We start from the raw sequence: 13,540 nt of genomic DNA, 5'->3' as shown, positions 1-13,540 counted from the left end.
CACCCGGTGGGTCCCGGCCCCGATGCCGCGGGGAGGGTCGCGGGGCCCCGCTGCGCCCGCGGGCGGCCTCCTCGTCTTTCTTCGTTCGGCGGCCGCTGCCGCCTTCTCCGTCCCAGCAACTGCTGCGGCCTCCAAGGCTGCTGCAAACGGTCCCGGCTGCTCAGGGACTGCAGCAGGGCAGTGCCCGGTCCGCTTGCAGCCCCGCAGCGCGCCCACTGGCCCCGGCTCCGCGCCGCCAGCGTCCCGGGAGCGGGAGGTGAAGAAAAGTATCTTAGAATAAGTAGCAAAGGGGAGCGGGGTAAGTCACCGAAGTTTAAAGACACCGATCAGATTTCTGAGGAGAAGATAACCCGAATGTATTTTGTCAGGAATCCGAGACAGACAGAACAAAACAAACAAACAAACCGGGGGGGGGATCCCCAAACAAAAGCAAAACAAAACCCGCCTGTTATAGATCCGCCGGTAACCGAGCCTCCGAGCTTCCTCCAAATCCTTTCCAACCATGATTATTTCCATACTTGGCTTCTACCACCTCCAGGTGCCCGGGCACCGCCGGGAGCCCCGCCGGGGGCGTCGCCGCTCGCAGGGGCGGGCAGGTGGCCCAGCGCCCCCTCTTCCCCCGGGGACGGCCGCATTCCCGCGCCCCACGCCTGCAGGGCAGCCGCAGCCCCACGGCTGCTCGCCGGCCCGGGGAAACCCGACGGCGGCTTTGCAGGACGGAGCGAGGGAGGGGGAGGCTGCCCCAGCTGCCCCAAATACCGCGATGGGAAAGCGGGGCCGCTTCCCCCCGCGGCGCTGGGAAGCCGCGCTACTCCGCCACCTCGAACAAGGTAATTTTTTTTCCCCCTTTCAGAGGGCCACCCTCCTTGGCCGCCCCCGAGCCCAGGACACCGGCCGGGGGGGCGCTGCCTTGCCCGTCCCGGGCGGGGGGGTATCCGCCCCGCTCCGCTCCCCGCCGGCTCCGGCGCCAGCCCGCACGCCGGGGCCCGGGGCGGCCGCGGCCCCCCGCGGGGCGGCCGCCCGCGCCTCCGCGCCGCTCCGCACCTCCCCGGTGGGCGGCCCCCCCTCGGCTCCGTCAGCCCCGACGGGGCGGGCCCTGCTGGGGGCGGGCCGTCGGGCTTGAGGCTGAGCCGCGGCGTGGGAAAGCGCCTCAGAGAGGGTTTGCCCTGCTGGCGGTGCGGAGCCGTGCCGTGCCGCGCCGAAGCCCCCCCTCCCCCAGGATTTATTTATCTCTGTGCCCCCCACCCCCTCCGGCGCGCCCCCCACCTCGGCTGTCGGCTGCGCCGCGTCCTCTGCCCGCAATGAAGCGACCTTGCGAGGAGACTACCTCAGACAGCGACATGGACGAGACTATAGACGTGGGGAGCGAGAATAACTACTCGGGGTAAGTGCCTCGCCCCCTCCCCCGGCCCCAGGCGCACGACTCGCCCTTGCGCAGCCCAGGGCTGCCCCTCCGCGGGCGGCGGCGGAGGGGGGCGGCCCCGCGGCCCCGCCGCAGCCCGCAGCCTGCTCCGCTTCGGGGCAGGACTTTTGCCCCTCTGCAGGTCGACCCGACCCTCGGTGTGCGGCCCCGCGAGGGTCGGTAGCGCCGGGCTGCGGGCCCCAGCTCCGCTAAACTTGCTGTTTTCAACGGCATCTCGCCTAAATAAATAAATTAATCAATTAATTAACAAAAATAAAAGCCCCCGATAAGGCTGAGCACCGGGAATAAATCAGCACTGGTAGGAAACGGCCTCTGGAAAGTAAGCGGTGATCCAGTAGTTGAATGGCAACTGCAGCAAACTCGGCCTGTAAGCTGAGAGAGAGATTTCATGTTTGCTGAAGGAGGGTTTAGGCGCAAGCTCTGCAGGGACAGCACTGGCTTTGAAAGCTGATCTTGCCAGAGATCTTGCTTAGAGGCGCACCTCCCAGGCTCGTGCTCATCAGTGGACAAATCCGTATCAAAAGCTGCTGTATTTTTTGCTAGCTTATGATAAAGTAAAAGCGTTTTCATACTTTTGGGTTGTACAATTCTAAAAAGTGGATTTAAAATTATTTTCCTGATATGGGACTATGGAACAGATGTACACTGGGTAAATGACTTTTTACTTATCTGAGTGTAAATTGGCTACTGCAGGGGTGGTCAGGGAGGTTAAAACCTGGCAGGCCAGGGAGAGATTATGACATTGTATGTATTTGAATATACATAATTGGTATTGCTGTTACCATGCATAAATAATGGACATTTTTGGACTCAATTCTTTAGACTGCTTTTCATAGACATTTCATAGGCATATGTGTGATGAAAGCTCTATTAGCTGAGCTGGACAGTGAACTGCCTTCAGAAAGGGACTTTATTTCAGTAGAGTAGTCTGTTAGTTCACAACGGCTGCTGGGGCAATCAAAATCGAATCGTCTCGCTCTGGATGTCAGAAGTGCTGTGCAATGCGAAGCACACCTTCCAAGCGCTTAAGACAGTAACAGAATTACTATAACTACTTAATGTGGTGACCTAAGGTATCTTGAAAGAGCAGTGTCAAGTTATGCAGCACCTGACATGCTTTTATTGTTTCACAGGCAAAGTAACAGTTCTATGATTCGATCAAATTCCCCAACAACAACATCTCAGATTATGGCCAGAAAGAAAAGGAGAGGGGTATGTTCTGTTTAACTATTTTCCCGTGTGACAATTTGCATGTATGCTGTGATTTTTGGCCTTCAACACTTTTAATAAATCTAATATGTTTTGTTTTTGGGAATAGATTATAGAGAAAAGGCGCCGTGATCGTATAAATAACAGCTTATCTGAGCTGAGGCGGCTTGTGCCAACTGCTTTTGAAAAACAAGTAAGCCTTCTTTTTCTTTCTTTTTTCTTCTAAATACTGTATATCATCTGGCAATGTTAGTTCTCTTGTATAGCTCATTAAAATAATATTGTATGTGTCCTGATCTGGCGCAAAGCAAGCATTTCAATAAAATGCTTTGTTGTGGCAAAACTATTAGAAACATAATTCATCATAAAGCTGAAAAACATTTCCATTCTTTGGCTTGTTTTTCCCTTAAGGGTAGCAATGTTCATGTTGTCTCTGTTCTTTCGATGAATTCCAGTAGTGGTTTTGCTTAAAAATGTGCTTTACTCCATATTAAAAAAAAAAACAAAAAACAAAAAAAAAAAAAAACAACAACAAACCTGTATGTCAGTTATCCCTCTGTCTAAATACAACCTTTGTTGTCCCTTCTTTAAGGAACATTTATGTTTTAATTTCAGTTGAGCAGTCAACAGTTCAGTGTCCTAAAAAGGAGACTAAACTGTCTAAATTATTCAAGTTTTTAAATGACTTTTTAGATGCAGTGCATTAGGAGTGGGCCTAAGCCCATATACCATGAGCTAGGGTAGTTAGCAGTACTTTCAAAGACTTCCAGTGAGAAAGTATTCAGTGGGAAGGGTGGAAGGATCCAGCTGACTTCAGTGAATCTGTGCTATAAAAAAGTGTATCATGCTTACGCCATTTAATTTAAATGACTTATTTATTTTTTTCACACCTTGATTTTTGTTCCCTGGATTTTACTTCAATATTTAACGTTGTTCCTATTTTACTGGATATGTTTGAAGGTTGTCAGTAAGTTTCATAAAAAAGGAACCTGAAAATAGAGAACCCAATTTCCTTATAATTAAAAATTAAAAAGAGAAAGTAAACTTTAAGAACCAGGCTTGTGAGGTGCTGGATTTCTGTGGTACGCCAGATTGGCTAGCACCGTAAAGTATTGGGCCTGTTACATCCCTGGTTTGAGCAGAAGCTAAACAAGAAGAAATTTTAAGCACGGTAATCATGGTCAAAGCATCACTTTTGTCAGCTGCAATATACTTTTAATAATTAGTAGCCGTAACTGTGCCATTCCATAGGTTCAGATAAAGTGCAGTAACAGAGACATTTTCAGCTACATGAAATAGGGACAAGAGACAACAGTTGTTTGTCCCATTTTATTGTTTATTTCTTGAAAACCACAAACCTTATAAAACAAGTCCTACAAAGCCCTTGGAAATTACCCAGCAACATGCAGTTTTTAGCTATTAGTCACTCACTGAGACAGCTTGTACTGTGTCTAAGGAAAAGATTGAGACTGAGAAAAGTGCAGGGTGTAAACTGCAGAATTATACCTGAAAATTCACAAGCGCACCAAAATTTGTATGATGAGACAAAGAAAACAATAACAATAATGAATTCAAAAATATATACTCATGTAAAAATGAGCATGTGGTGTATTTTGTTCAAGTAACCCCACCATTTTTCTGTACCATGCCACGGACGAAGTTTTTTCAGCTCCCTGGAGTTTCCAAGTTGGAGGTTTAGTTTCAGTTCCGCCTCCCTTCCCTCCTTCCCTCCCTCCCCCAAATGACAGCTTTGCTCTCCAGTATCCCATCGTGGGGATTAAAGATTGCAGAGCGGAGCTGCGGAGGAGTGTGTAGTTCTTACCTTATTTGCAAGCGTGCCACCTGGGCAAAGCCAGCTGAGGTTTCAGAGCCGCTGACGTTGGCGAGGCTGCACGAGTGATAACTAAGAGCAGGATTTGGCTCGTAGGATGCAGTCCTCCAATGGCCCAAGTCTGCACAGCTCTGAGGGGGCTATTTTAGCTGATGATGAGGGGTTCTCTTTTTCATTGGAATATTTTGGTGTTCAATTCAATCATTTCGGCATGCACCGTATATTCAAGGAAATGCTGCCACACAGAATAATTTTATTTACAGATTAAATCTGCTTTCAGACTTGCATTTAATACTTTTTCAGCACCTATAACTCTGTGAGCCGGCCTCAGTAATGGAAAGTTCTTACTGATGGAAGAGTTAAGCTACATCTTTTCACAGTGTTTAGCTTCATATCCCTGCAAACTGGGCCTCTCAAGCATTTGAAAAACTGTAGACTGTGTGATTGTTTTTTCAATAGAGAATGAGAATACAATATCCAGCAGTCAAATGACATGTCAAAAATTAATGGGCTATTAAGAAACAGCAATACTTTTCCCAGTGTGTCCACAGGGACACCTACCGGTAAAAGCAGAAAACAATGATGTTGCAGAAGGGTCTTTATCCATACAGACCTGCCATGCCATGGTTCCATTGTTGTTTCATTGTCTGCTTGTTTAAGGGGAAATTGCTGAAAGTTACGTATATATTACATTTCACAAAGATGTTTTATCTACACAGACCTCAAAGCCAGAGTTACCCAGAACTATAGCCTCGATAAAGCAAAATTGTCGTGCTGATGCATCTGTCAGCAGATACGGACAGAATCAGTCCTTAGACAAAGTCTGGGATGCAGATGCTCATGAAAGAATTAAGCTGAGAAAGTCCTACCAGTGGGGGAAATTAAAACCATAAGGTTGAGCTCAGGGTAAAGTATATCAAATTAAAGCTTCTACCGCTTGTAAGCTTTTATTTATACAAGTCTTTTATCTTAAAGGGATCTGCCAAATTAGAAAAAGCGGAAATACTGCAAATGACAGTGGATCATCTGAAGATGCTTCAGGCAACTGGAGGTAAAGGTAAGGAGGCAATGGTTTCTTTTCTCATATTTGGGGAAATCTCCACAAAAAAAATGCTTTGACGAGCTGTGATAGGCGTTTCCAGATTAAAGGAGTGGAAATCAATGCTAATGGCAGGATTGAACTCGTGGGAAAGAACTACTGGGACAAAAGAAGCACTTGACCCTGGGCTTGTGTTTGCTTTCATAACACTGTGGGAGTAAAGGCTTCATTCACAGGCAGCCCAGTCAGAGATTTGTTTGGGGTTTCCAAAGAGCACTGAAATCTGCACAGGGAGACAAAACAAATACACAAACACCAAACATAAACAGGAGGTTTGTGGCAACAATTGTGTAGCACAAAACCAATGTTAAAACTCATTCTACAGCAGCTATACCAAAGGAAGTGGATGGAGAGGAACTTTCAATATTTATGTATTTTCTTGGTTCTGGAAAGACTTTAAAATGCAAGATCAGACTGTCTCATTGGCCAGAACAAAATCCAGTCTTTTTATATGCAGCTCCAGGTATCAGGTAAAATAGATGGGTAGACTGATAGCAGTGCAATCTGCACACATATTTACATGCTATAGTTGCATGCCTGTTGTTAGTTATTAGTCAGTCCTGGCGTGACGCAGGACCTGCACTAGCTGACCCATTAGATCAGCCGGCTGCCGTGAATCCAGCGTGCCTCGCTTGTGCAAGCTGACAGTCCTGAGGCTGGAGGCCAAACGATGTCAGCCACCCACGAGGTGTTTTGTATAGTCATGATTTCAGAACGTATTTTGAGGGGAAAACTTGCTAGCTTTCTGCCAGCATGGCCTGATGTCCTGTGCCATGAGCCTTGATTACCTGCGCAGTTCAAGTTGTTGTCGTGCAACCAACCAATTTTTCACTGCCCCATTATGGCACGTGGGAGGCTGCCACTGCTTTTTCTCTTTCCTTTCCTTTTTTTTTAAAAAAAGAAAATACCTCAAATATTTATAGTCTGACTGAATTACTGCAGCTCTCCGTACCTTGCAGTGATTATCAAATTCAATTTATAATTAACATATGCTTAACAACAAATAGATATAGGAAAGCTTGTAGGAGACTGGTGTTCTGTTACTTCTTAAAATTATCACACAGCTGATTTGCATATATTCTAGTAGTTAAGAGGCCTTTGCTAGAAGTCCTCTGAAGCTTAAAATTTATGGGTAGTTTATACTATCAGAGGAGAAAACAGTTCTACTTTCATCTAACAGACATACCTCTTGATTCCTAGGAAAATATATAAAATTAAATCTAAGAAAAAATTACCTTTTTATATTAGTACATATAGGAAGAAACTTCATATAAAGAATAATAATTAGCTGGTAAAGCTACGTTCTTGAAAGTTATGAAATGCCAGAATTTACAATGCTTGTGCTGTTCTAATTCAGATGCTCTTGTGTGCGCGCATGAGAGTGCAGTCTTCCCTTGCATGATTGCATGCTGGTTTTCCACAAGGTCTGTCTTGCTTGGTGCACAGGATGAATAGCAGTCAGATACTGAGCAAAGTAGTTATTATTTCTTTCTATCTTCACCATCCGATGCGTAGTTCAGTTACCCCTGTCTGATCCCTGCTTTATGCCGTGGCTCTGCATCATTTCTCTTAAGACTTCAGCAGCCCCAATTCCTCTGATGTTGGTACCAAACAATGCTGCTCTTGGTAGGGCCAGGAGATGAACCCAAGCAGAGGCCTCATCTGATTTAGAAGCGACCTCTTCTCCCTGCCTCCTCGCCCAGAAAGGTGTGTGAAGCAGGTCATTTTACACCTGGGTCTGACCTGGTGGCCCATGAGTTGTTCTGCTAGCCCACTTACTGGGGTCAGAGACACATGTGGCTGGGATGGGAGCTGCTGGCCTGAGAGAGGTGTCTTGCAGGGCCACAGCCGCTAGCGGCAGTCGGACAAACAGGATTTTGGCAGCAGCACCAGTCAAAGTGGACACGTTCTTCCTTGGCCACTCATTCCTGCTTTCATGCCTCTCCCAGTGCTTGGCTAACACAGGCATTTCTGGTGTCCGGGGGGTGGTGTTGGGGGAGGAAGAAGGTGCAGGGAGGGGTGATGCTTGCTCATACCAGCTCAAACATACTGCCGCCAGTTGGGTAACCACAGCCTCATCTGACGCCCTTCAGAACCCTGTTTGTTACTCCATGGTCCGTGGTGGGTGGCACATCAAGAGTGATACCCAGACACTTCACAAATACTCTGGTTTCATCTTCTCCTGGCCCAGAGATAAGAGTAATCTCACTGTACAGATTAAGGAACTTTTTTTTTTTAAAAAAAAAGGCTTGCAAATTAGTGTTGGGCAGAGTTTAAATCTGCATTTCCTGCTTGTTTAATGTTTTACTTTGCAACCTAAGTAACAACTTAAAAATACCCTAGGAATTTGTTTTTAGAAGGCAGGTATTTCTTTTATTTGCAAGCGTAGCTATTCTTGCTTTGTAACTCATCTTCTGAGGCAGAAACTTTCTTGGATCAGCAAAAAAGGAGCCTCATCATTTTAGGCTACGGACAAAAGATATTGTCTTAGAAGGGAGAAATGGGTGCCGATAGCCCTGTATGCCTCGATGCTGAGAGTTGGGGAGAGCTTGTTCTCTTCCCTTTCTCGCAGAAAGTGAGGACGCTCTGTGCATGGGAGGGCTAGCGGCAAGGAAAGCCAGGGGAGGAATAGGCCGCCCCATAGCGTGCTCAAACTGAAGCCAGCGTGTCAGAAGAAAGGCCAGCGTGGCGCCGTGTCCTTCTTGGGCTGTTCTTAGAGCTGTGGCATGGAGCCTATGTTTTTACTGCCCTGGCGCTGGTGCGGGCAATGGTCTTGATGTGGAGTTATTTTTTTGGCCTGGGGCTAGCGCTTTTTGCTGACACTGCCTGCAAGCAAAGAAGAAGAGCAATCTGTCCACAGCATGTAGCTCTCGTTGCAAACTTGGTATAGTTTTACTGCATCTTGGCAGCGAAGTAAACTCAGGTGATCGACACCCGGGTCAGTCTCAGAACAGTTGTCAGTAACCGGCAGGAGGATTTTCTGGTTTCGAGTGGTTCAGCCTGTGTCCTGGCTGCCCAGGAGATGGGCAGCTAGTACAGCGGAGTGGCACCTGAGAATTGCCATGCTCGGCAAAACTCCAGCACACGAGCGTGTGCGGGGTGGGGCGGGGATTTGAGGTTTTGGTTTGGTTTTTGGAAAGAAACACAGACATTTTCAAATCTCCCACAGAAGTGAGAAACCTGGAAAAGATAGCCATCAAAATTGTAGCAAAATGGAGCCTGGGAATCCCAGCTCTCATCCTGTCTTGACATGATGTCTCAGCCACCTTCTTGAAGACTGACAGGAAGGAAGTGAGAATGGTCAGGGTGTTGGGACTTCTTGCCACTTCTTAAACTCAGGGAAAACTGGAGACAACGGCAACTCCCACATTTCCAGTGCTGTGCAAGGGAGGGCTCAGTGGAAAAGCTGGGAAGCCCTGGCTTGACTGGAGCACTCTCAAGACACCCAAGTTCACTGAGACATGGCCAGGAGCCGAGTCCTCGTCAGAGCTGGGACTTGGGTTTTTGGCTTTGCATCAGACCAGCTGAAGTCACAGGAAGTCCCAGAGTCTTTAGCACTGAGGCTCACTTCATGTCAAGCTGTCAGGCAACTAAGTAGGTATCCTATTAGCTCACCACAGATTTCCTGCCTGTTTTTTTTCATTCAGACCAATACAATTTCACAGACCGTTTGGTTGCAGTGGATCTGACAGGGAAGAGTTGCAAGGAAGCAGTGCTTTCTGACAAAAATCCTTGACCAGTTCTGCTTACCAGTCTGGTAACCAAATGATGATTTTGCTTGGGTTTTGTGTTACAACATGAAATGAGCAAGGTGGCCTACATGAAAAGCACCATCAGAATTTGGCAGGAAGCCATATGTGACAGACAAGGGATTTCGGACAACATCTATAAACATGCCCAAGTTAATTCCAGTGCATATGGCAGACGGGGGTTTGGGGCAATGTCTATAAATATGTCCAAGTTAATTCTGTAATGAGGATAAGTTCAGCAACACAAAGGCTCTTTTGTGTCTTGAAAGTTGGAAAGTGTGAAAACAGCCATCTAAACTGGTAGAATTTTTCAAAAGACTTAAGATATTTTTAATGCCAGAAAGTGCAAGGATTAAATACAAATATTGCTGCTGGAACTCTATATAATAAAAGGACTGGATCTATGTATGTCAACAAATATCACAGTCACACACACTTAAATATTTTCACTGAAATCAAGAGGAAGAAACACCATGCTAACTTGAGAATGGATACTCTAAGGAGACTACCTTTAAACTAAAATTGGAATATGTTGTTGAAGAGCCACGGCTTAAAAACTATGTTTGATGCTAACCCCATTTGGAAAGCGAGTATCTTTTCATGTGCATTTAATAATACTTATTTTTTTCCAAATTCTTTTTTGTCCCACGCCTGTGGAGTTCCAATTGCTGTTTGTTGAAATACTTCATGGGCCGTATGACTGTCAGTCTTCCATCTCTAAATTAGTCAATGGCATTGCATAAAACGTTTTCTCAGTAAAGCTTTTCATTTTGTATGTGCAGAGTCATGACAAGATGTTTTCAGTTTGTAGTTAAATAACACCGTATGTCGTACTGTCTTAATGACTCTACAAAGTAGATGAGACCCCTGCAGCATTTATAACAATCATCTCAAAGTGTCAAGAAGTAGATTTTAAGAGTGTTACTATGAATGAAAATGTAGGGAAGCAAAGGCAGTGTAGTATCTGCAAGCTGTCTAATCTTCAGCCTATTTCTTGTGTATAAATGTGTGTGTATAAATGTCTCATTCACACACACGCACATGGGGTCAATATTACACTGCAAAAGCTTGCTGAGGAATTTCAGGAGAGGCATCATAGAGCTTTTTGAAGACTCTCGAGTACTTATGGTCTTAATTCTTTTCATTTGTGTACTGTTTGCAAAAACAACTGTAGCCTATTGCATTACAGGAATGGTCACACAAAACATTTACAGATCGGAGGACAAACTTTTCTCACTGCAGATTTTAACCCATAAATGGAAGATCCAGTAGCTGAGCGAGGATCAGCTCAGCTGAGTGCCACCTAACGTTGGCTGAGAAGTCAGCTTGATGCTCAGCACATTTTTTGCCCTCCTCTTGCAGGTTATTTTGACGCTCATTCGCTGGCCATGGATTTCATGAGCATTGGCTTCCGGGAGTGCTTGACCGAAGTCGCGAGATACCTGACCTCGGTGGAAGGCCTCGACACGTCCGACCCGCTGCGCGTGAGACTCGTCTCCCACCTGAGCACCTGCGCCTCTCAGCGGGAAGCTGCCGCCATGACCTCCTCCATGGCCCATCACCACCACCCGTTGCACCCGCACCACTGGACGGCCGCCTTCCACCACCTGCCGGCCGCGCTCCTGCAGCAGAGCGGACTTCACTCCTCCGAGGTGGCCCCGTGCAGACTCTCCTCCGAGGTGCCCCCGCACGGCTCGGCCCTCCTCACGGCCACCTTCGCCCACGCCGACGCCGCGCTCCGGGTCCCTGCCGCCGGCAGCGTCGCTCCCTGCGTCCCACCTCTCTCTACCTCCCTCTTGTCCCTCTCGGCTACTGTTCACGCCGCCGCCGCCGCAGCCACGGCGGCCGCCCAGAGCTTCCCCCTGTCCTTCACAGGAGCCTTCCCCATGCTGCCCCCCAGCGCCGCCGCCGCCGCCGTGGCAGCCGCCACGGCCATCACCCCGCCGCTGGCCGTGGCCGCGACGTCCAGCCCACCGCAGACCGGCGGCGGAGGGAATAGCAAACCTTACCGGCCCTGGGGGACTGAAGTCGGAGCTTTTTAAGGCCCCCCTGCTCCTCTCCTGCCCACTTCTGGCTCCCTCCTGTCCCCAAGCACACGTGCACGTGCGCACGCACACGCACACGCGCACGCGTGCGCCTCCGCTGGACCACGCACTTCTGAGCGTCCTCCCTGTGCGGCCAAGGGCTGCGTGCACACACGTAGCCTTACAGATGCCCAAAAGCCGGATGAGGACCGGTGAAGCTAGTCCCACCCCAGATGTCAAAGAGAACATGGGTGATATATTTGTCTTGGTTCGTTTTGCTTAAGGCACCTTGAGGGAGCAACAGTGGCTTTCAGCAACATCTCGCCCATACCAACATTTAGACGTTTCCTGGGAAATATGTAGACACTAGAACGAATAGTTCTCCAGCTATGCATCTTTATTTGGCAGAGGGGTGAGGGGTGGTGCCTACCAAGTCTCCTGAGGCTAGAGAAAAAGTTTGAGTTGCATAAGTGCCTGACATTCAAAAAATAATTTTAAAAAACCCTATATATATGTGTGTGTGTGTGTGTTCTGCTAAAACAAATAACATTGCACAGGTATGGAAATGATATAGGAGAGAGGAGAATCCTGCATCAAACTTCAGAACTTGGATATGTTTTCAGGAAAAAATGTACTCTTTAAACGGACACGTTTACTTAGCCAAATGATTGCTGAGAAAGAATCTTCCATTTGACAGGCCTAGTTTTTGCTTTCTTAGTTTACTTTCTTTGTACAGACTTGCCAAATTGTGACATCTAGCATAGTATTGGTAAAAGCAATTATCTTATCAGTGCTTGGATTAATGAACATTTCAGCACTGTCTGTGAGCCTTGAGGCACCCTTTTTATGGCTTAAATATGGTGCTAGCTTGTATCTGTACAAACAGTGAATTTATCATGCACCCAGAAGTAACCACCTATTTAAAGTGTGCGCACTTCGATGTGATTGATTTGTGCCAATATAAGAGATTCAGTATTGTAAGGGTTCAAATTAACTTACTTAGCTGCATTTGGACATTTACATTTGCCGATTCTGTGCAAGATCTCTCTTTACTATCAACTTCTGGGATAACGATCTCTCTGGGTATGAATGAAGTTACGGTAGGGACAATTTTTAAATTGGCTATTAACATGCCAACATTGTAATGTGGGTTTGATTCCAAACCAAAATGAATGTATTAAAGAGGATGTCAGTAAATTATTTTGTCAATACCCAGACAACTAGTGCTGCATAAAATGTTTTGCTTTCATTTTTTATTACAATGACTTAAAATAACCTAAGTATTTTAATACATCAAGTCAAGAACTAGAGATTTTATGTAAAAAAATAAAAAAAATAAAACACAGCATGTATTATTATGCACTTGATTTCTCTGCTGTGTGGAGAAAGCAATAAGCATTGAGAATGTTAAACATTATGCAAAATATACTTTAAAATATTTGTTTTAAAAATACTGTACCTAGTCGGTCTTTTATGCATTTCTTTGTTAACCTTTTTTCTATGCAAAAGTCTTTACATATCACTAATTAAACGAAGTCCTTTTTGACTGCGTTTTATGGATGATTTGTTGCAGGGTTTTTTTTGCTTTTGAGGAATACTTGTCGATTCAAAAGTCAACGTTTCTGCCACTAGTAATACATCTGCTAGCTGCTACTTTCTCTTCTGCTCCCCTTGCTCATTCAGAAAGCTCCTCTCATACAGGATGCTTTGAAATAGGCAGCAGAAAGACTGCCAGTGAAAGAGTGTTGTTCTTCAGGCTTGTAAACTGCTTCTATATTGATGGTACAGTTAGCAGTACAGACCCATCCGTCCATCTCAGCCCCCAGAATCACTAAGGGGTTTAGATTCAGCTTCCACGTGGAGTCTCACTAAGGGTCCATGTTTAGAAAGGGAGAAGTTTAACCCTATGGCATCCTTAAACATGTAGAATGGGACAGGGCAGTTTCTGCCACCAGTTCTGTTTTTCTAATTTGCCAGTTCTCACTGAGGCAGCCACTGCTCTGAGTTTGTTATTATTTCATCTTAGATCTGCAAATATAATCTGTGGAACATGTATAAAGCTCTATTTGTTCATAAGAAAAAATACAAAGTCTTGTCATCCATGTGAACAGCCCTAAAAGATTATTATGCCCAAATTACAGATAGCAAGGCTGAGGCACCAAACTAAGGTGATGACCCTACAGCCGCACAGAGTGAGGCAGCATC

At 46.4% G+C, this 13,540-nt stretch overlaps 1 protein-coding gene across 2 annotated transcripts; it reads left to right on the top strand.

Annotated features, from left to right (window-relative positions):
- The first annotated feature begins 626 nt into the window (after positions 1-626).
- HEY2 (hes related family bHLH transcription factor with YRPW motif 2) lies at positions 627-12,895 on the top strand. Of its 2 annotated transcripts, XM_062572596.1 has the most exons (6): positions 627-830; positions 1,308-1,384; positions 2,557-2,635; positions 2,742-2,825; positions 5,439-5,520; positions 10,674-12,895. In XM_062572596.1, the coding sequence occupies exons 2-6, from the start codon at positions 1,341-1,343 to the stop codon at positions 11,351-11,353; spliced, it is 969 nt and encodes a 322-aa protein (XP_062428580.1). In that variant the 5' UTR covers positions 627-830; positions 1,308-1,340; the 3' UTR covers positions 11,354-12,895. The 2 variants fall into 2 exon arrangements, with proteins under 2 accessions (XP_062428580.1, XP_062428579.1); XM_062572595.1 differs by lacking the exon at positions 627-830 and having other exon boundaries at positions 1,142-1,384.
- Positions 12,896-13,540: the final 645 nt, after the last annotated feature.

This window comes from Rhea pennata, chromosome 3 (assembly GCF_028389875.1).
Source record: "Rhea pennata isolate bPtePen1 chromosome 3, bPtePen1.pri, whole genome shotgun sequence".
NCBI lineage: Eukaryota > Metazoa > Chordata > Aves > Rheiformes > Rheidae > Rhea > Rhea pennata.
Note: the sequence above shows the minus strand (reverse complement) of the source record. Positions and strands in the feature narration are given on the sequence as shown.